The following is a 23,786-nucleotide window of genomic DNA, read 5'->3' on the forward strand; positions in this document are numbered from 1 at the left end:
TCAATAAAATATATTTTTTAAAAAAAAGAGTAAAGGGGGAGGCAGAAGGGAACAACAGAACTGGCCATGGGAACCCTGGCTGGTGTGGCTCAGTGGGTGAGCATCATCCCATTCACCAAAAAGGTTCCACTCCTGGTCAGGGCTCATGCCCAGGTTCCGGGCTCAATCCCCAGTAGGGGGAGTGCAGGAAGCAGCCAATGGACTCATCAGTGTTTCCCTCTCTCCCTTTCCCTGCCTCGCTCTCTAAAATCAATAAAAACTTTTTTTTTTAATGGTTGCAGGAGCCATGAATACTGGCTCCGTGAGAACCACTAGCCAAATCCAGGCCTCAGTTTTCTCATCTGTAAATAGACAGCTTGGACCAAATCAATGGAAGGCGATACACGTGTTAATTGCAAGCAGAAAAGGGACCATTTGGGCAATTCCAGGATCTTCTTAAATCAGTAATGAAAAAATTACTCCCCTTTCAATTCTCTGGGAACCCTGCAGATTGGGTTAGGAAGAAAGTCTCAGATTGGTGCCATTATGTGTCTTTAACACTTTGATGATAAAAGGAATGGATGAGGAATGGTATTTGGTGAGGTTAAATTTAATTTAAGTCAATTTAAATAAAATTTAATTTAAATAAAAACATTAAGTTAATACTAGTTCAGGAGGGGACTGGGTAAGACAAAAATCTTGAGAATGGCCAAAAATAACTGACATTTGAATCTTCCCATTGTGAACTCTATAACCATTCGTGTGTTTTATTCAAAAAGGGGAAGATATACTACAAAGTCATCCCCAAGACTAGGTTCTGATTACCGCTTGAGCCACACTCTATCTTGACACATAGCGGGCAGATCACGAGAATTCTCATGTTTTCTGTTCTAAGGCTTATGGCCAATCACAAGAATTCTTTAAAAAGACATTAGCTTGTAAGAACATGTAATAAATAACTTCAAAATGCAATGGGTACTTAAATTTAAAGTGTGCCTTTAACATTTATGTAAAACTGTTTTTGTACTCGTTCAGTAGAAACTTAGCTGGCCATTGGGTAAAGCTAGCAATAAAACTACAGGTCCGCAATGTGTTATGTAGGACTGGTTGAAAACAGCCACATGCAAGAACCATCAGTTTGTGGGGACACCGGACATGTGTGGTTAGCAGGCTGCATGAGAACTCACAAACCAGCTCAAAGCCACTGTCTAGATCCTGGCTGCCACCCTTCAAATCCCCGCCCATCCACTCACTCACTGTGTGACCCTAGACACGTTGCATGACCTCGCTGGACCTCAGTTTTCTCATCAATAAAATGGGGATGGTAACAGTACTTACACCCCATCGATTTGTCATCAAGCGTAAGACTAAGCCACACACAGAAAGTGCCTGTAACAGTGTGTGACCCCGTTGCTGGTATCATCTTAGCCAGTATGACAGACTCCAAGATGGTCGGCCTGGTGACCCGCTTCTAATCGACGGAAGAAGGTCATGGGTGTCATGCCTGTGACGATGCCACGTCAGGTGGAAACTTCCATCTGGCTCGCAGGCTCTCCCTCCCTGGCTTTGGTGGAGCACGCTGCCATGTCGGGAAGGCCCACACAGCAAGGGTGGCCTCCAGGCCACAGCCGGCTGGGAACTGCGGCGGGGAAAGGGGACCCTTCCCTGTAAAACCTTCAGGCGAAACCCCGGCCCTAGGAGACACCCTGACTGCGCACAGCCAGAGCCTGCAGAAAGGCCCGGTGAGCCCGACCGACCCAAATGGGTAAGAAGCCCGCGAGGGGTGGCCGTGATTTGTTACGCAGCAACAGGTAACTGGCACAATTCCCTGACAGAGGAATTTCTTTATGAACAACAGAAACTCACGGGTAAAAAATTATGTCTGTTTCATGCCATCAGAATAAAAAAAAGATCCTACTTTTCACACAATATCACAGCAACTCTTTATCATAAATAAGACTTCAAGAAACAGCCGTTCTTAACTATTTCCACCCATTCTCTCTATAAACGTAATAGTTTACTCATCAGTAACTAATTTACTTCCTCTTAAAGAGTGAATTATTGTATCTGCCTACTTAACAACTTACTAAGTCGTTAGATTGATACTCACTGCTACTGACTGTTACATACCCGCGATGAGAAGTTAGGGAACAACAGGCACCCATTCAGCAGCTCGGCACCAACCACCTACTGTGCGCCTGACCCTATGGGGTTGCTCTCACCACCGAGTGGTCTACGGGAATGTGCCTGTGCATCACTCCAAGCACACGCACAGGTCGCTGAGACTCCATGTTTTATTTGCCCGGTTCAACAAGCGCGTTAAGAGCACTTGGCAAATCAAGAGAGAAAAGAACACACCTCACGGAGAGAACACCCCCAGTGGGAATCCCGCCTGCCACACCACTCAACAAGGACCACGCCCCGAGGATGGGCCAGTCGAGAGAGGGCATTCCTCCCCAGTCCTCTCGGTTCCTGGAAAGACCTAGGTGCAGGCATCATACCTTGCATGCCTCACATTGAAGCCTCTGTCACTTGGGTTCCATGTCGCTTCTAAATGCAAAACAAACCACCCCCAAGTCTGTTGTTAACTGAAGGATCGGAAACTTGTTCCCGCACTTAAGGAAAACCTGTCCTTCATGAGCAACTCAATTCTGAAGGGTAATTCTGATCCTAGGCCATCATCTTCCTGTGAGTTACTGACTTTAGAATCTGAGCGCTCTCGGAGTAAGGTTTAGTCTCTTCCACATTTCTCTGCGTAGGTCCAACTCCAGACCCAAAGGGAAGAATTCAGTCTTGGAGCTCCTCAGTAAAAACGGGGTCTGCCCTCCTAAACAGCCCCCGAGAGCTGGGAGGTCATGACCCAAACAGTACCCATCAGGAAGCGGGTCCTCTGAGCGCCCGCCCACCAGGTGCCCGCTGGCACTCACTTTGCTAGTGTACTTGGCGATGTCCGCGGCGACATCAGCTGAGGCAGTGGCGATGGGAAGGTCTGCGTTGATTGAAGAGGCCAGGGTGCTCGTGGCCCCCGAGCTGGTGACCAGGGGTGACGACTGAGTGCTGGTCACCAGGGTGATAGTGGAGGTGGACGGGCTCTGCGTGATCTCCTTCTGCTGGACAGCTGGGGAGACAAAGGGTCCCGGTCAGCCCCGGCTGCAGGAAGGGCCCGTCCCAACGCGCAGCTGTGGCGAGGGTGGGAAACCGATCAATACCCTGCGAGCTTTTCATTCTCAGGGAACAGAGACGCTCTCCTTAACCAAACTCCAGCCAGGCTGCTCCGCGCCCTTTCTGACTAATCCTCAAATGTGGTCTCTAAAGACGTCAACAAACTTCACGTGGCCTCCAACAGCCCCAGGCAACATCCCTAGGGTGACCCCAGCCTCCCTGAGAAAACTCAAGGCCACCCAAATAAACGGCTGTTCCAGCCAATACCTAACGACGAGGCACCTGTCTCCCAGCTCTGTGGGAAGAAGGGCCTAGCTCTGGTAGGTATCAGCCAGCACATTCAGGTGGTTTCACATGGACCAGCCCCACCTCCCCCTTTCTGTAAAATTTCGCTTCCCTGACTCTATTATAGAGGCCCCACTCGCCCCCCTTGCTATTCCCTCATCCTCCTTTTAAAACACCCAGTCACCTCTGTACAAATCAAAGCTGACTTCAGCTCACCATGGACTGCTTGCCCTATTGCAGCAGGATATTGCTGATTAAATTCTGTCCCTCCCACTTCAACGAGTGTCCAGCTTTGTTGATCTTTGACACAAGACAACGTGGAAATTGAGAACCACACCGCTGGGCCTTCTTCTTGCCTCAGCTCGGAATGCTCCTGGGGCCCGAAGGCAGAAGCCTGGGACAGGCCATCCCTATCTCAGAACCCAGTCAACACTTTAAACAGCGAGGTCAAACCCGCTGTACCCCAACTTTGCCTGTGCAATCTTCCAGTGTTCCTGCTCCCCAGTCTTTGAAGGGTTTCTACTGGGGGGTCCAATGCAAGATCTGGCTGGCTGCCCTTTAACATCCTGTCCTGATGCTACTCCTAAGAATCCTACTAGCCCCCGCCGGTGTGGCTCAGTTGGTTGGAGCGTCATCCAGTACCCCAGGAGATGGCAGGTTCGATACCTGGTCAGAGCACGAGCAACGTTTATCTCACTCTGATGTTTCTCTCTCTCCCTCACTCCCCCTCTAAGGTCAATTTAAAAGAGAGAGAGAAAGAGAGAGAGAGTCCTAATCACTAGGGCGCACTCACTATACAAGAGTTTCAGTGAAGGAGCCCGACCTTCAGGGTCTAGATGCAGGTGCCCCACGGAGTCAGATCTCTGCCAGCGCTCACAAAAGCTGAGCCAACGGGCATCCACACAACGAGTGCTTTGTCGCCCCTTTGTCAGCTCCAGATGGAGCCCCCTGCACAGCTGAAGAGATTTTTATTCTGCACCTTCAGCAACTGGTTCCTGAGGCTGGCTCTTCCTGTGGGTGTGCTAATTCCTCGCCATTAAGGTAGCCTTTGCTACCAACTGCTCCCTGCACTCTTTCCAAAATAACGCCGAAAGGTTCACAACAGGTGTGCACGGGAAACGCACACAACGGTATGCATCGCAGCACTGCCTCTGGGATCAAACCGGAAGCAACCTTCACACAAACTGGGGAATGCTACGCAGCAGTCTCAAAGGATAGGGAGCGCTGTATGTACTGACACAGACAGACCTCCAAAACATGCTGATGGGTGAAAAACAATGGTACCACTTCATGTTGTAAAAAAGAAAAAAAGGAGAAAAAAAAAGGCGTGTTTTTATGAAGAGCCATATATATGTAGAAATATATATGCAAACATGCATAAAAAAGGTTCTACGGTTCACAGTGGCCACTGAGAACGGGAGAAGCATAAAACGAAAGGTGAGTCGATCGGGACAGTAGGCCTGTGTAAATATCTTGCCCCTCTCTAAGGAGAATATGCACATGTATTGTTTGCAAAATGAAAAAAAATCTTTTGAAATAAAAGTAAAAAATCGAGTTGCGAAACAACTTTTAAAAATAATGCCAAGTGGAATGTGTACGGCCTTGGGGATACGGCGGCCAGGAAACAAAGGGAACTGAGAAAAATAAACAATGGTTTCTGTTTTGTGTCTCCTGTCGATGTGGCACAAAGGGCCGGGGTGCCACGGAGAGCAGAAGGGGAGCTCGGTACCTTTCACAGCCTGTCTGGTCTGATATCGCGTCCCCTGGGAAGACTGAGGCTGCTGCTGCTGGCTTTGCTGCTGCTGCTGCTGCTGCTGCTGGCGCTGCATCTTCTGCATGTGCCACTTTTGGGAGGACGTTTGAAACTTACTTGATGAGTTCCACACGACCCGCTGCACAGCCGGGGCAGTCTCCTTCGGTAAAAGCGGCCTCTGCTTTTTCACTGGGCTTCCCGTGATGGTGGTGGTGGCGGTGGCAGCCGGGGCCGTGACCGTGGACGTGGTGCTGGTGGTGGCCGTGACACCAGCTGTGGGCGTTTGGGAGGACGAGCGGGTGAGGACCGGCGTTTCGGGGGGAGACTGGCTGCCTGCCGTAGCGGACAGTGGTGGAGCTTTAGCTACAACGAGAGCCACTGCGTGGAAAAAATACAAAGTGGACTTGAGTCAGGTTTGCCTGCAGGGTCTCTACACCAGCCAGCTCTCAGGGAAACAACCGAAGGCAAGAAACGACCAACACATTCAGTTCATGCTTAGGAGCGCATTCTCACCTTATCTACTTAGCACCTCAGCCTCATGTTGGAGTCACACACGTCAGGCCCCTGGGGAAACAGGTGACCCAGGCCCTGCCCTCAAGCTGCCCATCAACTCCTGGGCTGGAGGCTGCAACTGTCCTGTTTTCCAAAGTTAGACTTGGGTAAGCGCTTGAGAAAGACCCAGCCAAACTGAACCCAGAGACCAAGAGGACCCTTTGGCTAGGGACACAGGTGCCTGGGAGACCCTGATGGCTGCCCAAGGGCCAAAGCCTGAACAACATTAAATCGTTCGAAATAAAGGCGTCCTTGTCATCTCTCCCGAGTCCCTCCAGGACAGTCTCAGCATGGCGGAGCCCTGACACCTAACACTAAAAGGACTGCCACCCCAAGACCAGAGCCTTCCCAACACAATGGTGTTTATCTAGACTTCGGGAGCCTTGCCTGTGCGTTGACTGTATTTTCCCCTGGCTTGTGCTTTAGGTATAGCACACAGTACTACTCCCGCTACTGTGAGGAGGCCAAGTTTAAGGCTTAAATTTTTTTTAAAGAGTAGCTTGCTTCAAATAAAAATATTAAGTCAATAATTATTACCAGCAGGATTTGGGAATGACAAAAAGTAACCGTGAAAGCCTGAAGTTTGAGAAAAGCCGCGTGACGGAGTACGTCTTCTGGGAGGAGTTGGGCTGTGGGGCCAGGGAGTAGCATTTCAACAGGCCGAGGTGAGAATTTGGAGCGGAACAGCCTTCGCCAAGATGTGCAGTATTTAGGAACAGGGAGCACTGCACTGCGGTAACTGAGGGTAGGCAGCGAGGAGTGGCCGCTGGCAGATTAGAGCCAGGAGTGCTGAGCACTGCGGAAGGGGATGACCATGTGAGGGCGCCACTGGACAAGGGCTATTGGTTATCACTGCAGAGGTCCCAGCCACCGGTGAGGGAGCCTGCACCCGGAGAGGAGCCCCCGAGGATCCCACACAAAACACGGTGCAAGTCAGCACCCCAATCTGACAATGGGCCTGACCCCCAAACCTCTTTTCACTTTTTAGATTAGTATCACCTGGGAAAAATATGCACTTGGCTAATCTAAGGGAGATGTTCAGTGAGCTGTGGGTTTGGGATCTCCAAGGAAATGGAGAAGACAAGCTGACTTTTCTGACGTGGGGGCTTTCTTGGTGGTTATCACATCTGGCTGGCCCTCCTGATCCTCTGGAGGAGAGTTCAGCCAAGTTCAAGGGCAAGAGCACAGAGTGGGGCTGGACAGGGAGCTCTTCCCACAGTGAGGAGCCCCAATCCTTTTCCAGGACACCTGACCCTGGATCCCAGAGCCCCCCCTCTTCTAGCAAGGTGACTTGGAACCAGGCCCTACTAAGAGCCCACAGGGGGCAAGCGTCCAGCAGGATGTCCAACCTGCAGAAGGACCTTCAATACCTCCCCTTTCCTGCCATGTGACTGAAGAATATGCCGTTGTTGTTGATTAGCTAGCCGAATCCTCCCTGGCGCAAAGCGCAACCACAGAAGGGCCCTGTTCTCTCTCAGGCTCTGCCTATGGTTCCAGTTGTGCAGGAATCATGCCTGGCCCACTTTTCCAAATAAAAACCAGGAGTGTGCAATCTGAAAAGATTCTACTCTTTGGGGGTTATCATGTAGACACTTAAATATTTTCGTTTCTAGGGGATTCTGATGATTTATGGAGAAGACGGGAAAAAAAGGCTGTGGAAAATTCCATCTCTCCTAGAAATCCAGAGCGTCTGATCAATCACTTGTAGCCCAACAAAGGGTGAATCTCTTAAAGGCCAGCACACCAGAAATCGCCCATCAAACTGATCTACTTATTCCGGAGTTTGGCAACTGTTGTGTGCATGAAGGAGGGCCTTTTAAGAGAAGGGTGGCAACTACTGATGTTACAGGTAAGCATAGCCAAGGTCTCCAAGTGGACTCCCTCTGTTGCTGCCTGAGATCACTGGTTGTAAACGCTGTGTTACTATTTGAGGATTCCTACACACAAGCTGCATTCCTACCTGCAGGTAAGTTGGAGGTCACCACAGCACACTCCAAAATGCCCTTCACTTTAATAAATTTATAAGTAAAAGCACATCATTGAAAAGATGCTCTAACGCAAAGTTTGACATGAAGCCAATTCTTCAAGACCCAGACCACCATCAGGGGGCTCCGAATTTAAGACTAGTCAGTTTTGCCCCACCCGTAAGAATCTGCTGTAACTGAATAATGTTTTATAATCATCTTCAGTTTAATCCACCACACACTCAGGGGTCTCCTGGAGAAATTTCCTTCAGGTGTTAGTGCAAGAAATTTCCCTCAGATGTCTGCTTCATTTAATCAATGGAATTTTTTTATATTTTTTTGGACAATATGACACCTTTTAAGGGACTGTGTTTCCCTTTTTGCTTTGACTGCTAGGGAGCTCACAGCAAAAATGAAAACCCAACTTTATTTCATGATTATGTACTCTTATCAAATCCTTTCTGGAAGAGGAGAAGGAGGAGGCATAAAACCAATCAATCAAAAGATTTGTTCCAGAAAGAAAGGAACAGTATAAATACAACATTCATAGGAGCACTCCCATCTGCACCCAAGTAGTCCTTCAAGTGGAACAAAGGCTACTCCTATTGTTCTCTCTGAAACGTCAGCGGAGGTCCCTCAAACCCCATTCTGCTACACGATCACGTTTTTCAGACACCATCCATAAATCTAAGAGATGACTCCGGGATGGTGTGGTAGTCAATCCTTCCTGTCCTCCTAACTGCTCCCTCTCCCTCCCTCCATCGCACCATCCAGGGACCTCTCGGCCTCTTGTGATGACCTGCAGGATGGAGGTTCCAGAGCAGCTCAGCCGATTAACCACAGAGGAAAGATTCTCAAGGCCCATCCCCGCCTGGCCTTTCAAGCTGCCAGACTCAAAAACCCCCAGGGGCAGACACTCACACCTTACTCGTGGGCCTGGGTCAGGAGCTAGGTCCTATCAGACGATGGGCACCGTCAAAACTGAACCTGGCAATCCCTTAAGTTCCTCACCCAGTGCCTACGGCCTGATGGCTACCATCTCTCATGTGTCCTCAGGCAGTTCTCCTGAGCCCCCAGTGAATTCTCCGCCATCTTTCTTGGGCGTGTTGGATTCTCCGCACGACCCACGTATCAACCCAACTGAACAATGCGCTGACTGCTTTGCCAATAGGAAGGACACCCTGCAAATCTTCACATGTTCCCTCTGGGGGTTTGCCAACGTGCCTGGGCTCCGCCGGCTGGCAGCGGCCACTGCTGGTCCAGTCTACACAGCAGCAATGTGAGCACGGCCGAGACTCAGGCAGCGGTTCTCACCTGGGGCAGAGTTTGCCTCCAGAGGACACCTGGCAATGTCAAGCCGCTTTGAATTGCCTCAACCGGGCAGGTGCTGCGGGCATCCAGTGGGGAGAAGCCAGGGATGCTGCTCAACACCCCCACTGCCCAGGACAAAGCGCTATGCAGCACCAGAGGTCAGTAGCCCCCGCGCTGAAAATCCCCGGCATCAGGTGGGTTAAGTGCCAAGGCGGTGAAGACCGATTCGGGTGTGCGCCACGCAGTGCCCGCTTGATTTCTAGTGCCCCAAGAAGTGCTCACCATCCTGGCACCACCTACCCAAATGGTCTCGTGTTCTAGTAAGAAAACACACTTTGAGATGCCTGGGCAGCATGAGGGGAAGGAAGGGAGGCTAGACTAATCAAGACCTTCAAAGGGAACACTCCTAACAATTTCAATCTTGTCAAATGTCTAAATGTTGACAAATACTTCTGGAAAATGAAAAAAACATACCAGGGAAGAAGTGGCTTAGGCTAAAAATAACTTGACTACCAGGAGCAACTTATTTTCTGAGAGACGTTTCTCAACTCAAAACTCAACTCAAAATCATCCATGCTGAGTACTGAGCAGGTGAGGGGAGGGCAGGCCCAGTTTAAGTCCTGGTCCTATCAGATAACCAGCGAGGTGACTGTGAGCCAATCACAGCTCCGCTTGATCTCCTGTGCTGACATTAGAGGGTCACACAGCTTTTGATCACACAAAGGAATGGTGGCATTCCACACCAAACCAAGAAACTGGAAACTGGCATAGTCACTTACCATCCTGCTTGGGAGATGGTTCTTTGGGTTCCTTCTTATTTTTCCGACCCTCCCGCCCAGAATGGTCTTCTCCTAAATCTATGACAAGTTCGCTCTCTGAGTCCGAGTCCAGGCCCAAGTGGACTGTGGGGGAATCCGTCTCATCTTTCCCCTTCAGTTTATCCTTTGTGGGATGAGGCGAGGGTTTGGCTTTCTCCGAGAAGTCCTTCTCCGGCGGGGGACTCGCCTTTTCCTTGACTGAGCCTGGGTCTGCTTTCTCGCTGGGAGGCGATGCGCTTTTCAGCTCCTCTTTAATCTCCACCGGGCTGGCCAGCTTGGGCTTGGTTTTGACAGCAGACAGCTCTTTGTCCATCTGAGCGCCCTCTTTGTCTTCTACGTCTTCTGGCTCGTTCTTGGACCTCTGCTCGTCATCGCTGATATACTCACTATCGCTGCTGTCGGACTTCTCAGAATCCTCCGAATCGCTGTGCTCTACGGCCGTATAAACATCTTCCGAGATTTCATTTATGCCTAAATTCAAAGAGAAAACCCAGCATGTGGCGGAGTCACAACATAAAGAGCAGGACCAAAACGCTAACATTTCCCACGCTAAACCCTGGGAATAAAGAAAGAAAACACTTCAAATCGCATCACACTGGCCTGGGGCGGTGAGCAGTGGACCCACTGCCCCTGAAGTCTGCTGACAAATGGAACTTGAGTTCGGAGAGGGTTCCAAAGACGACGTGGGACCAAACAACATCCGTTCGGGAACTAACTCTAAGCAGTGTTGATGACTAATTGGGATACAGGAAATGGGAGGGGTGGAAGGGAACACCAGGGAGACACTTAAAACTGATCCATTTTACAGAACAGAAAATAGAGGCCTAGAGCAATCCCTTGTCCTGACACAAAGAAAACCAAGGCAGGTAAGGCGGAAACCCTGGGCTCCTGACTCACCAGTGCTGTTCTCACACATCCCCAAAGCACGAACGCCCTCACCCTTTGCGTCCAGCGCGCAAAGAAACAAGCCAAAGCCTTAAAGCGGAGACTGCAAGCTCACTGCCCGGGAGCCACTTCTGACCACCAGCACATTTCATTTGGGAAGCAATGGTTGGGCCCATGGGGTAGTTTGCTGTTTGCTCTTGTTTTTTAATTTGGAACTTACTGCCCAATTCACAAACCAGGCAATTTCACACAGAAACCAAGATGGCAGGCTTCTGCTGAGAGAGCAGACCTGGCCAGTCTGCTTAACCGGCCCGCGAGGGAAAGGGCTTCTGTTGCTGTAGCTAATGGTCAGACATGAGGAGGACAAGCATGAGGGAGGGCATGACCACAAACGTGAGAGGAAACGCTTGGGTACTAGAGCCCAAAGGATAGGAATTCAAATCCTGCCCCTCTGCTTCATTAGCTGTGTAACCCCGACGAGTGACCTGCTCTCTAAGCCTCCGTTTCTTCACCAGCAAATGGGACTGATAATGGCATCAACCTCCCAGGACAATCTCTGTGCGGTGCTTACTTAGCACCATGCAGGGTGCATAGGAAACACTCCATGAATGGAAATATTAAAATTCTCATCAACAATAACAATAAATCAAGAAGTAAGGCCACATGGGTGGAGGGAATCAAGAGAGATATTTAAATGGGCTGCAAGACTTCATCCTTGCCCATCAGTGTCCTAACCACACAGGCAACCCCATCACAGCCCAGGTGACTCCAAACCACAGCTCCTTTCTCACCCAAAGGTCCAAGGCCCCCACTAACACATAAACCTCACCATGGAGTGGCTCTCTCTCTCTCTCAGGCCCAGCCATCCCCTACTTGTTCATAAATGCCCTCCTTGCTTTATTTCCTTATTCAACCAATATTCCAGAGCATTCCTATGTGCACAAGACCAAGTACCTTAAAGAATGCAAATCCCCCGCAGGCAACCTCCCTGCCCTCAATGAGCTTCCAGTCTAGATTGGGAGGGATACCCCACAGAAAGGGACCCCTGTTGCTTCTAAGCAATGAAGTACCGAAGTAGGTGGGCAGATAGGGAGAGCAGTCAGAAGAGACTTTCTGGAGGAGGTGACACCAAGTTGAGCCTTAGGGAAAGGATTCAGGTCAGCAGTATGAAGGCAGACAGCATGGGGGAAGAGGGAGGGAAGCAACAGGTACAGAGGCAGGATGAGTCTGCTGGGGGGGAGGGCCCCGTCTGGAGGAGAAGGATTTGTGTTGGACACGTGTGGGGCATACCTGATCCTGACGTCAGGACTCTGACATGTACTGAGAGGGTGCACAGAGGCAGGCGCAGGAGGACCAGTCTGCTCCTAGAGCATCTGCACCTGGCACCTGCAGGCTGCCACAACCTAAGAATAAACTCGGAGGAATTCAAAGAGCCTGTCTGGACAATTAGCAAATCTGAAATATTTACCACGAGGGGAAACAGATGTTAGTTGAGCAAACAACTCAGGTTCAAAGCAGCCAGGACCCAACTTTGACTTCTCCTGGGTGGTATCCCCACAAATGATGATGATGATGAAAGCAAACCAAAGACATACCTAGCTGTGCTTTGCAACTCTCTATCGTCTTGTCAAGATTGAGCTGGAACCTGCTGCGGATCTGCCGCTTGGGAGAGATGAGCGGGACGGGGGCAGACTGCTGCTGGACGGACTCGCTCAGCTCCTTCAAATCCATCTCGGCCTTGCTTCGATCTGGAAGATACCGTCATGCCCTCGTCAGACCAGGCATTACAAACAACTCCCGTGACGTTGCTTCCTTCTCGCAAACAACGCATTTTAGAACACGGGAGGGAAAAGACCTAAAACATTTTTGTCATTTGTCCCAGCAGTATCATCGGCTTGATGACATGGGCGGACTCGGGAGATAATAGCCCAAGAAAACACTTGGCAGGTTGACTCAGTACTTAGAACGCACCGTCCCAGCCAGATGGTTGTCAGTGGAACTCAGCATCATTAGGGAATCTCGAACACCAAAGGTTACCGTCAAATGCTCAATCTCAATATTGGCAGATCAAGTGACATGAGTCTGGCCAGACTGTGCTTTGAACTCCAAGCCCACATCAGAGAGGCCTTGCATCCAAGAGACGCTGAGCCCCTCCGAGAACACCCCGATAACTGGGAGCCGGGGCTCCTCATTTATCACAGAAGCTTCATTCTTCACTCTTCCTCAAACCTAGTCTGGAGCGCACATTAGAAAGGCAGAGAAAACTAGAAAAAGAGGCAGACCTTCCAGCCAGCCAGCCTGCTATAGCTCCCTCTGGCTCACAGCATCTGAGGAAAGGGAAACAGATTAGCCCTGGATATTAAATCTGTCTTCTCCCTCTGGTAAGAAGAGTCCAAGTGCCCTAACCGGTTTGGCTCAGTGGATAGAGCATCGGCCTGTGGACTGAAGGGTCCCAGGTTCGATTCCGGTCAAGGGCATGTACCTTGGTTGCGGGCACATCCCCAGTATGGAGTGTGCAAGAGGCAGCTGAATTGATGTTTCTCTCTCATCGATGTTTCTAACTCTCTATCCCTCTCCTTTCCTCTCTGTAAAAAAAATAAAATAAAATATATTTTAAAAAAAAAAAAAGAGTCCAAGCTCCTCACCCTCGTCCCTCGCAAAAGCCTCTGACTGCTGACGACTCAACTCAGGCCGAGGTCCTGTCCCCACCCCCTCTGCCATGGGTTCTTTATAAGAGCAACTGAACCAGATTCCATGAGTTTGCATTTCTTTCTTTTCTTTCTTTTAATGCAAATGATTTTGCCTTTAGTATTCTTTGGTAAGTCTTTTTTTTTTTTTTTAAGATTTTTTTATTGATTTTGAGAGAGAGGACGGGAGAGGGCGAGAGAGAGAAACATCGATGTGAGAAGTGAAACATCCATCAGCTGCTTCCTCCATACCCCCTACCAGGGATCAAGCTACAACCTGGGAATGTGCCCTGGCCAGGAATCGAACCCACAACCTTTCGGTGCACAGGACGATGCCCAATTAACTGAGCCACACAGGCCAAGGCACGTTTGCATTTCTGGAATTCCTTCCCTGCCTCCTCATCTGCCTCCTCTAGTGTCCTGGAAACCTAAGAAGGGGACAAAATGAAGGTGACTGCAAAGGCCCAGAATGCACAGGAGCTTTGCAGGCGGGAGCATCATCACTCACCCTGCCTGCCACCCTCGAACCAACCCCAGCTGAGAACGTGGGCCTATGCCCTGCCCAGACTGATCCCAGAGAAGCTGTCAGAAAGCATGTGGCATCGAGTCAGGGACACAGAGACGCTACCACTGAGCCTGTGTGCACCAGCTCAGAGCTCACACCCTGACTTCCTTCATCTCCCTGCTACACCCACCCAAAGGCCGCCTCTGTCGCCCAGGCTGTGAAGAGGCCCAGGATACAGAGTGACAGCTGGGCCACAAAGGCTGTTCAAAGCCTTCCCTCTCTCCCTTCGATTTTGTTTTGTTTTCCGATTTGAATTACAAACCTTCTCCTTCGCTCAGGAACAGGCCACTTCCCCACACTGCACGCTCAGACTCCTTCCTTTAAAGTGACCACAGGTGGCCTCCCAAATGCCCCACCCAACACACTCACAGGTGACCAGAGCAACAAATTGCTCAAGACTTGATTTTATCGCCACAACGAGGCCTCCACTAGGATTAGGAAGGCCCTTTTCCCAAAAACACACTCGGAGCGGGCTGCCAGGGAGATTCCAAGCATGACAGCATCCTTGTCATTTAAGAAAAAGCTCTGAGAAACAGCCACGTACGTGCGCGCGCTGACCAGGGCCTCTTCGGAGCGCCGGCAGCACCAGGGCTGAGGACACTCACAGGTGTGAATGCACAGCCACTTTGTAGGGAAAGAATTTACTGCAGAAGCACCTTACAAAGATAAGACAGAGGGAAGCAGTGATCAAATAGCAAGAAGGAGAAGGCGGAGGAGGAGGACCAGGGAAACAAGAAAAACAGACACAAATAAAGACAGTACAAATAGGACTCAAGGACTCAACATTTAAGCTCCAACCTTGACAGCAAAAGGAAGAATATGAGGTCTGCCTGGTCATTTCTGTTCTCAGAAAGGAGGACGCATACTGGATTCCAGAGGGAAAAAGCGGGCCTTTCAAACATAAGTTAGAAAAGAAGTATCTCACAGAAATACTGTGAGGTGGGGTGGGAGGAGGGATGCTACCCAAGTGATATGCTCATCAATGTCCTCAATAACATTCTGTACAGTTCATCGATTCCATGTCGCAGTTACAGAAAAACACACTTACTATACCCAGGGACCAGCAAACGTGTTCTGTAAAGGGCCAGAGAGTAAACTGTACGGACCATACAATACAAGATTTAGTGCAAAAGCGAAAAGAAAAAAAAAAAAAGAAGAAAAAAAGCGAAAAGAAACAATATGCAAACAAATGGGTATGACTGTGTTCCAATAAAACTTTATTTAAAAAGCAGGTGAGGGGCCAGATTTGATCTGCAGGCTACAAAATGTGCCATCACCTGTATGAGTCCCAGGGACTGCTAACCTGGCTGCACATAGGTCTTACCTGTAGAGCTTCAAAAAAGAAAGAAAGAAATCCTAACGCCTTGGCCACCACCCCCGAGACTGGCCTAGGGTACAGCCTGGGCCTTGGCCTTTTAAAAGTTCCCTGGGTGATGCTGATGGTAGCTAAGGTTGAGAACCCTGTATTAGACCACTGTGAGTGAAGAAAACTCCTGATCTGCCTGAACCCTGGCGTATCTGTGCTGACACACAGACCACACTTCTAAACCTTAGGGTTCATAGAAAGAGACCTACACACCTCATAATCAAGGGGAACGAAGAGGCAAAGGGCCACATTTTATAAGATAAGGCTGCTCGAGTCAATATGCTTCTGTAATGTTCATTCTGACAAGAAACAAAAAAGCCAGGGGGCTGGGATCAGGTCCCTGGGAGTGGAACTTCAGTTTAGCCAAATGTGATTATCTTTCTGAAACTTTCAGCTGCACTTGACTCTCCTCCGCACGGAGAGGAGAAGGGCTGCTCTCTCATTTAGCTCCCAGTCGAGTCTTTCCATCCTGCCCTTCTATATCGGGAGTATCTTCCGAATCTACCCTTGCTGCCAACATTTTGAACTTTTCAGCTGATATGAAGACAGCTCAGGCTACAAATGGAAACAGTGATTTTAAAAAAAAAAAAACCCACGCTAGAGAAAGAGGCACGATCTTACAATTCTGGAGGGAGCACAGATCACAAGAGCCCCTTTAGGGGGCAATTTGGCTGTTTGGACAGCCAACCGTCAGCTGCACGTGGCCTCTGACCCGGGTTCCACTTCTGGGAACTCATCCTGTGGATACACACTCCCATGTGGACAGCTGTTACCATCAGCAGAGAGAGAGAGAGAGAGAGAGAGAGAGAGAGAGAGGAAAACAACCTAGGTTCCCTAAGTAAGGGCCTGGATAAGTAAGGCACAGTTCACCTGGAAATGCACTAAACGCAGCTGCTGAAACGGTAGCAGAGCTCTGTGCACTGCTATGGGCAACCCCCCTGCTTACTGAAGAGGGCACAACCGGTAGCGCACTCTAGCACTGGTGTGGGGGAGAAAGAAGGAAACCGAGTATAGATATGAATAACCTGTGTTCCTGGGGCTTCTCAATGCTGGCGCTCAGACATTCAGGGCTGGACAGGTCTCTGTTGGGGGCAGCGGCAGCGGCAGCAGCAGTGGCAGCGGCGGCAGCGGCAGCGGCAGCAGCAGGGCGTGCTGCCCTGCGCATTGTAGGATGTTTAGCAGCAACCCTAACCTCCACCCCTAGATGCCAGTCGGGGCACGTGCAGGAGGCAACAAGTCGATGTCTCTCTCACATCGATGTTCCTCTTTTCCTCTCTCTCTTCCTCCCTCCCTCCTTCCCACTCTTTCTGAAAAGCAACGGAAAAAATGTCCTCATGTGAGGATTAACCAAACCACAACAAAACCAGTAAGCTTTTTAAAAGAGAAATATAACCACTTCTTTTTCAGTTAAAGCAAAAAAGAAAAAAAAACTCCTTCATTCAAAAGCTGCTGGGGGACTATACCGGATGGACTTCCAGGAGCCACAAGATGGCAGCTCCTTCGGGAACAATATTCAGACAGGATCCCCCAGCAGATGGTCTCCTGGCCTTCAAGGCCACCCAGCGATCTTCCTCGCTGCACTCACTGCCAAAAACAAAACCAAGACCACCTCTGGGAAACCCAGGCCCCAGCTCTGCAGCCGGGCTCTCAGAATGCAAGGCCCTGCTTCGTGTGAAAAAGGAAGGACGCCTCCCGACAGCCACGGGGAGGAACAGGCAGGAACGCTCCATTGCTCAGTCGGCACCGGCACCCAGGCACCGGGCACCCACGTGGGGGGAGCAGCAAAGCCAGTTTTTGTCACTCCCAGGCCCGTGGGACTGCTGGGTGTGTCCAGCCCCAAGCAGACACCCTCTGTGAGATAAGAGGAGGTGAGAATTCACAGGCCAGGCAAACCGGAATGCAGACAAGAATCAGGGCCTCCTCTCTCCTAGTCCCACCAGCTCGTCCTTACTTATGACAACGAGCTAAGCCACAGGAGGGCCATGCCAAGCCTCCAGGGCTCCTTGTTTGGAGCTGAGAGGAGAGGCCGTGTGTCAGCAGCAGGCCGAGGGCAACCTGCATAAAGCTTCCCCTCATTCACGCACAGAAAGTAACTATGGGAGTCATGAAGCAACCACGGATGACCCATGGGCTGGTTTTTCATATTTTTAATTGTATTTATTTGGCCCAAGTAGAGATCTTTTTATTTTTTTATGAAACTGATGCCACATTTCTTTAAAACTAGGAGAATTCACACACACAAAAAACGATTTGTTTTTTTGAAAATTCAGAATCTGACAACACAGGTTCAAGTGGTGGGAGCTGCTTCCTTTAAAAAGGCTCCTTGTCCTCTGTGTGATCCCTCATTCTAAATCATCACTCTACCCTCGACCCCTTTCACATGAAAGTCAAAACACGGCCCCATCTTGAGGCATTTCAGTTCCCGTATCCTGGTGAAAAGCTCAAGTTACACAGCAAAACAGGCCTGAGTCTGAAGGCCCAACTTCACCTTGAACCATGTGTGACCCTGGGTAGGCAACTTCACTCCTCGGGGCCTTCTGTGAAATGGGGCTAGTACCTACCTTGACGGTTGTTGCCATTTCTGAGTAGTTTTCATTTGCAGAGAGTAGAGTTCATGTTTGGGGGGATATAGTTCTGAATTCTAACACTGGCCGAGATGTGTGTGACCACCACCACAAACAGAATGCAGGGCAATGCCATCTGCCACTGACTCCCTGAGATCACCAACCGCCCCCCAACCCCCAGCCCCCACCCCCGGCAATCACTGGTCTGTTTGCCATCACTGTAAGCTTGCCTTCCTCAGTATAATTTAATTAAATATTTTGTTAGCTATAATAATGTCGTCATTGTCCCTGGCACTTCTGTCCGCTCATAGCAATCACACAGATGATAGACATAATGAAACACCATAAAGCTTTCGTCCCCTCCCTGGGATACTGGAAAAATATCTAGCATCCCCTTCCACTTTCCCATTTCTCAACCCATCCGTGACACTTTTCACGGATCCCTCTCTGATCCTCTTTCCAGTAGGTAAGACGCCCTAAAACGCCCACATTCGCAATGCTTCCGTTCCTGCTGACAAAATGAGGCACGTGTCCCCGAATGGGAAGGACTGCGGGAGCTTCCGCACCGGAGGGGCCTGGTTCCGCTGTACCCACCCACCCAAACGCAGGGCAGGGAGAAACCGAGCACTCCCACGGTGGTTCAGGCCAAACCGGAAGTCCCAGTGTCACGAGGATGCCCACGGCCCGCCTGGGTTAGAGAAGGAGCTATTCTTGCCATGCATGGTTGGCAAAGAGGAAATGTGACCGTGAGAACGCCTCCACACGGCAATTCTTTTCGGGGTGTGGAGGTGGGAGGAAGGTATGAGAAAGCAAACCACACTGTTGAGCACGAGGACTATTCCCCAAGGCAGCAAACGGGTCTCCTTTTTGTTCAAGTGAGCAATTCCCACCAGTGAATCTGAACTGGAGCCCCTCCATCCCCCTGACTGTTCAGTCACATCTGGGTGGCACTGACGGTGACCGGGTGCACAGGGCACTGGCCTCCACGGAGCACAGGCTTGACCCGGCCCCACCACCTTCGGGCTCTGCCATCCCGGGCACCCGAAGCCACCTCTCCAGACCCCAGTTTCTCCCTCCGAAAAGGCCACTGCAGGAAAAGATGACCCCGGAAGGCACTGACCACCGCAGGCTCTGTAGTCACGCTGGAAGCCCTGTTCTAGAGGCCCCGGGACCACCCACACACAGGGAGGCTCGCTCCTGTCCACTGCTCCTGCCCCCTCCTGCTGACCTGTCTCCATGGTCCTGTCCCAGGGCCCCCACCCACCCTTTACACCCTAAGACCAGGGTCTTCATCTCAGCACTACCGCCACTGGGACGAGAAAATTCCCTGCTGAGGGGGTTGGCGTGTGGGGGGCAGGCTTCCTGGGCAGCATAGGATGTAAAACAGCATCCCTGACCTGCAACCGCTAAATCACTCAATGCCAGTAGCAGGCACCCCTGCCCAGCTCTGTGAGGACCACTGCTCTCGCCCACCCCCGTGTATAATCAAGATTCCCCGAATTACCCCTCCTGCCTCGACCTGGCCTGGGGCCACCAAAATACAAAATCTAAAACTGAACCCTTGGCTCCTATTTCTCCTGCCACATCCAATCTGTCAACAGTTACTGGCACAGCCCAGTAATTCCTGGCTGTGGCAGCCCACTCTCTCCACGTGTAGGGTGGTCAACAGCATCCTGGCTTCTACACACCAGATGCCAACAGCACCCCCACCCCCGGGTGTGACAACCAGAAATGTCTCCAGACACTGCAATACCCTTAGGGGAGGGAGGAACTGCCGGGTTTGGGAATAGCAGACATGGGCTAGTCTCCATAGCAGCCAAGAATCCTTCTAAACTTCTCAGTCAGTTCACATTCTGCACTGCTCAATCCAGGGTCCTCAGACCCCGTGCTCTCTAACCTCACCTCCTAACCTCCCATCAGCCACCGGGACACACCACCTGGGCCTCCTTGCCACTCCTCGCACACACGATCCTTACCCTCGGGCCTGTAACATTCTTGTTCCTTCTGGAATGTTCCTCCTCCTAGTCCTAGCATGACTGGTTTTTCCTGTCATGCAACTCTCCCCTTTAAATAGGCCTTCTCTAACCCTTCCACCCACTGAACCACGGCCTCTTCTCCCCACCTCCACCCTGCCCACCTCTCTCCTTATCATATGAACATGCTTTACCTTCCGGAATGAACTGTCCTGTTTATCTACCTTGATGATTCTCTGTCCCATTCTAGAACCCAAGCGCCCTTCCTCCCGCACTCTACCCCATGCCAAAGCAGTACACAGCACATAACAGATGCTCAATAAAAACTAGAAAACAGTGGAATGAATCAGGAAAATAATCCTATCTAATAGACTGAATATGCTAATTGACCATCACACCCTAACAAAGATGGAAGCACCCACAGCCAATAAGGAGGGAATATGCTAATTGACTGTCATGCCCTCAAAGATGGCAGCATCCAGTTCCCTCAGCCCCCCAGCCGCCCAGGGCCACACGAGGCTCAGGTAACCAGGGCTGGCCGAGGCTTGCACTGTCGGCAGTGGCAGCAGCAGAGGTGTGATGGGGGCGTCGCCTTCCGCTGATCGCCAGGTCGCCTCTCGCCCCTGAGGGTTCCTGGACTGTGAGAGGGGGCAGGCCGGGCTGAGAGACCCCCTCCAGTGTATGAATTTTCATGCACCAGGCCTCTAGTAACTTCCTAAAGTTAGGTAATTAACATTTCCAATGCCAATTTCTGCTAAAGAATTTGATCTAAGAATATACTGCACATAAAAAAGTAAATACTGATTCATAATACTTGATATGTGTACACACACATATAACTTCAAATATATGTATTTACACGTGAGAACTGGGTGACCATGGTCAAGGGCAAGTACGGCTGTAAACACTGGCCTAAGATACTTCATGAAACAGCCCACAGGAAATCCCTCACTTGTCCCTTTTATTGACCACTCTTCCTGTTCCTCTACTTTACCTTTTAAACAGTTTACTCAAAAGAGTTCAGAGTTCAAGAACCACACAAAAGAAGACATCATAACTTGCAAAAATATTCAGGTGCCCCAGCAAGAGACTTCCAAAAATCCCCACTGACCCAGGTTAAGATTCAGGATGCTTCCAGTGGTGGCTGTCTTGTCTGTTTTCGTTGTGATTGGTGTGGATGCTTGAGGAGAGAAAGGTTTCGGGCTGCCGGATAAACTCCCTGCTTGGCCTGTCTTCATGGAGGCCGGCGACGCTGAAAAGATAAGGCACTTGTTAAAGGACAGAGTTACGTAGAAATAAACAAATCAGACTTATAGGTAGGTGTGGGGTGGGGAAGAGCAGAGAAACTGTATTTGATTCCAGCAGGGCACCAGAGCAGGGGGGAGCGGGCAGGGCCGGCCATTTGTTTCAAAGCAAAGGACTTCCTCCCCATGTTAAACCATTACAGCCACACAGGCAGGAGGCCTCCCAGTTATTCTATTAGACACAAAGCTCTAAGACAAATCGGCTAAGCTGCCACTGAAATTGGTTTGGCCCATTCATGGGTGTAAAAAATCTCAAAATAAATAGCAATTTAAAGCAGCCCCCAGCACGGGCCAGATGCAGAGACCAGAGCCAGGCTTACCAATGGCATATCACCCGTTTGTGGGAGACGCAGGGGTCGGCCTCACAGCTACTGCACCTGCCGAAGGCCAACTGGACCCCTCAGGAGAGCTTGGGACTCCCACGGCATGCTGACGAAGCTAAATGCAGCCCCGATGGAGTGAAGAGACATAAGTAAACTACCCCCCCCTTTACTGTGCCTGGGTGCTTGCCTCAATTTCCTCACCTGCCAAATGGGGATGCTCAGAATGAGTATTCAGTAACGTCTACACCAATACACCTGAGGTCACCTCCTCTCCAGCGCCAGGACCTGCCAACGCTGCCTTTAACGTAATACAGTGGGAAAGACTCTAGATGCAGAGAGAAGTGGACTCAGGCATGGACTGGCAGCCAGACTGGGTGCAAGTCCCAGCTCTGTGGCTGACTTGCTGTGTGACTTTGGGTGCGTTACCTTAAGTCTCTGAATCTCCTTTCCTGGCAGCAACCAAGAGGAATACTAACAATACGCTACAAAGGGAGGGTAACAGTACCTACACTCATCACGTTGTAAGGACCAAGTAAGTTAATCATCTGGACAGCTGTCTGGCATCTGGTAAGTACTACCCTGTGCATCGCTTGCTTGTAGTGTAGTAGCATTTTCCATTTCCCATTCACCTCTAGGGCTTTGGTTTCAATCATCCAAACCAGCAGTTCTCCTCCAGGAGTGACTCGCCCTCCAGGGCACACAGGGCAGTGTCTGCAGATGCTTTCAGTTGTCAGACCAGGAGACCAGGTGCTCCAGGCACCTTAGTAGGTAGAGACCAGGGATAGGGCCAACAGCCTACAGGACACAGGACAGTGTCCCTGGAAAGAACTATCTTAGCCCCAAATGTCAACAAGTGCTGAGACCGATCCACCCACACGGGGACCACGCAGTCGTGTCTCTGGGAATCCTTCGCCTCCTCCGGAAATGAGGAGCAGAGGTGGGGAGCAGGTCGCCTGGGCTTAGCAAGTGCTGAAGAAACATTCGAAACCTTTTTGAGAACTCAGCTCTTTTGAATACTAATTTAAGTCAGTTTTTCTGTAAGAATGAACGAAGACCTGACCCAGCATACAACATTCTGAGGGCTGTTGTTACTGGTACTAACCTGCTCCTCTCGCCACTACTGGGATAACAAGCAGAAATAAAGTGCTTGTTACATAAACAAACAAGAATGAAGTTAAGGGCACTTTAAAAGATTTAAGTATTTCCAAGTCTTTAGTGTTGGGAAGTGTTTTTGTGTTTTGTTTTTAAATAATCCACTCATTTATGCCCCACCTGCTCCCAAGAGATTTTCGGTGGATGCAAGGATGGGTATAATGCCCTCCCCATGAGGACTGCCGACCAGGCTTTGCTAAGTGTACTCTCTGAAAAAGCGGTCGCCAACCTTTCGGACCTCGCGGGCCCCACGGACCACCGGTTGGCGACCGCTGCTCTAAAACAAAGGAACAAGCCGGCCTAGCCGAGAGGGGCTCACGTAGCACGCTGCCAAAGCACTCCTGGGGACTGTGGGGAACCTTGCCAAGAAGCCTAACCCTAAAGGGAACAGGAACAAAATCCCACACAAAGGCACTGTCACAAGAGACCTCAACCATGTGAATCCACAGTTCCCTGCTTGACAGATGGAATTGAAAAAGCAAGGAGCCGGGCGGCGGCCTAACGGAGCCCTGCCCACTTGTGGTCATGCAGAGGATTCAAGCAACAACACAGGTAAAGCCATGATCTTTATAATTCTGTGTGGCCCTAGCCAGGCAGGTCAGTGGGTTACAGCATCGTCCCAATACACCAAGGCTGCGGGTTCGATCCCTGCTCAGGGCACATACAAGCAATCAATGGAGGCGTAAGTAAGTGGACCAACAATCAATGTTTCTCTCCCTTCCTCTCTCTCTAAAATCAACCAATATAATCCTGTGTGTGCGCGCATAGGAGCAAGTGTGTATAAAAATAAGTAAATAACTGGAACAAGCCTTTAATTTCACAGACATACAAAGTTTCCTTAATAAAGTTTCAGTATTGAGGTTTAAGAAACATGTTTTTTTAAATACATTTTTTACTGATTCCAGAGAGGAAGGAAGAGGAAGATAGAAACATCAATGATAAGAGAGAATCATTGGCTGCCTCCTGTGCGCCCCCTACTGGGGACTGAGCCCACAACCCAGGCATGTGCCCTTGACCGGAATCCAACCCAGGACCCTTTAGTCAGCAGGTTGATGCTCTATCCACTGAGCCAAACTGGCTACGGCAAGAAACATGTTTTTATAAACAGAGCACTTGGACCCTACAAGGATAGGAGTGATGGAA

The 23,786-nt window shown here is 50.2% G+C and overlaps 1 protein-coding gene across 12 annotated transcripts in view; it reads right to left on the minus strand.

Annotated features, from left to right (window-relative positions):
- ZMYND8 (zinc finger MYND-type containing 8) overlaps positions 1-23,786 on the minus strand; it is a 111,303-nt gene that overhangs the window by 16,286 nt on the left and 71,231 nt on the right. For 7 of the 12 annotated variants that reach the window (XM_080686415.1, XM_080686419.1, XM_080686411.1 and 4 more), the window contains 5 exons: positions 20,976-21,116; positions 12,305-12,457; positions 9,786-10,295; positions 5,156-5,557; positions 2,907-3,097 (listed from right to left, as the gene is read on the minus strand). In XM_080686415.1, the coding sequence (XP_080542541.1) occupies positions 2,907-3,097; positions 5,156-5,557; positions 9,786-10,295; positions 12,305-12,457; positions 20,976-21,116 (1,397 nt within the window). The remainder of the gene's footprint in view (positions 1-2,906; positions 3,098-5,155; positions 5,558-9,785; positions 10,296-12,304; positions 12,458-20,975; positions 21,117-23,786) is intronic. The other 5 variants (XM_080686421.1, XM_080686412.1, XM_080686420.1 and 2 more) reach the window with 1 other exon arrangement.

This window comes from Plecotus auritus, assembly GCF_963455305.1.
Source record: "Plecotus auritus genome assembly, chromosome: 8".
Taxonomy (NCBI): Eukaryota; Metazoa; Chordata; class Mammalia; order Chiroptera; family Vespertilionidae; genus Plecotus; species Plecotus auritus.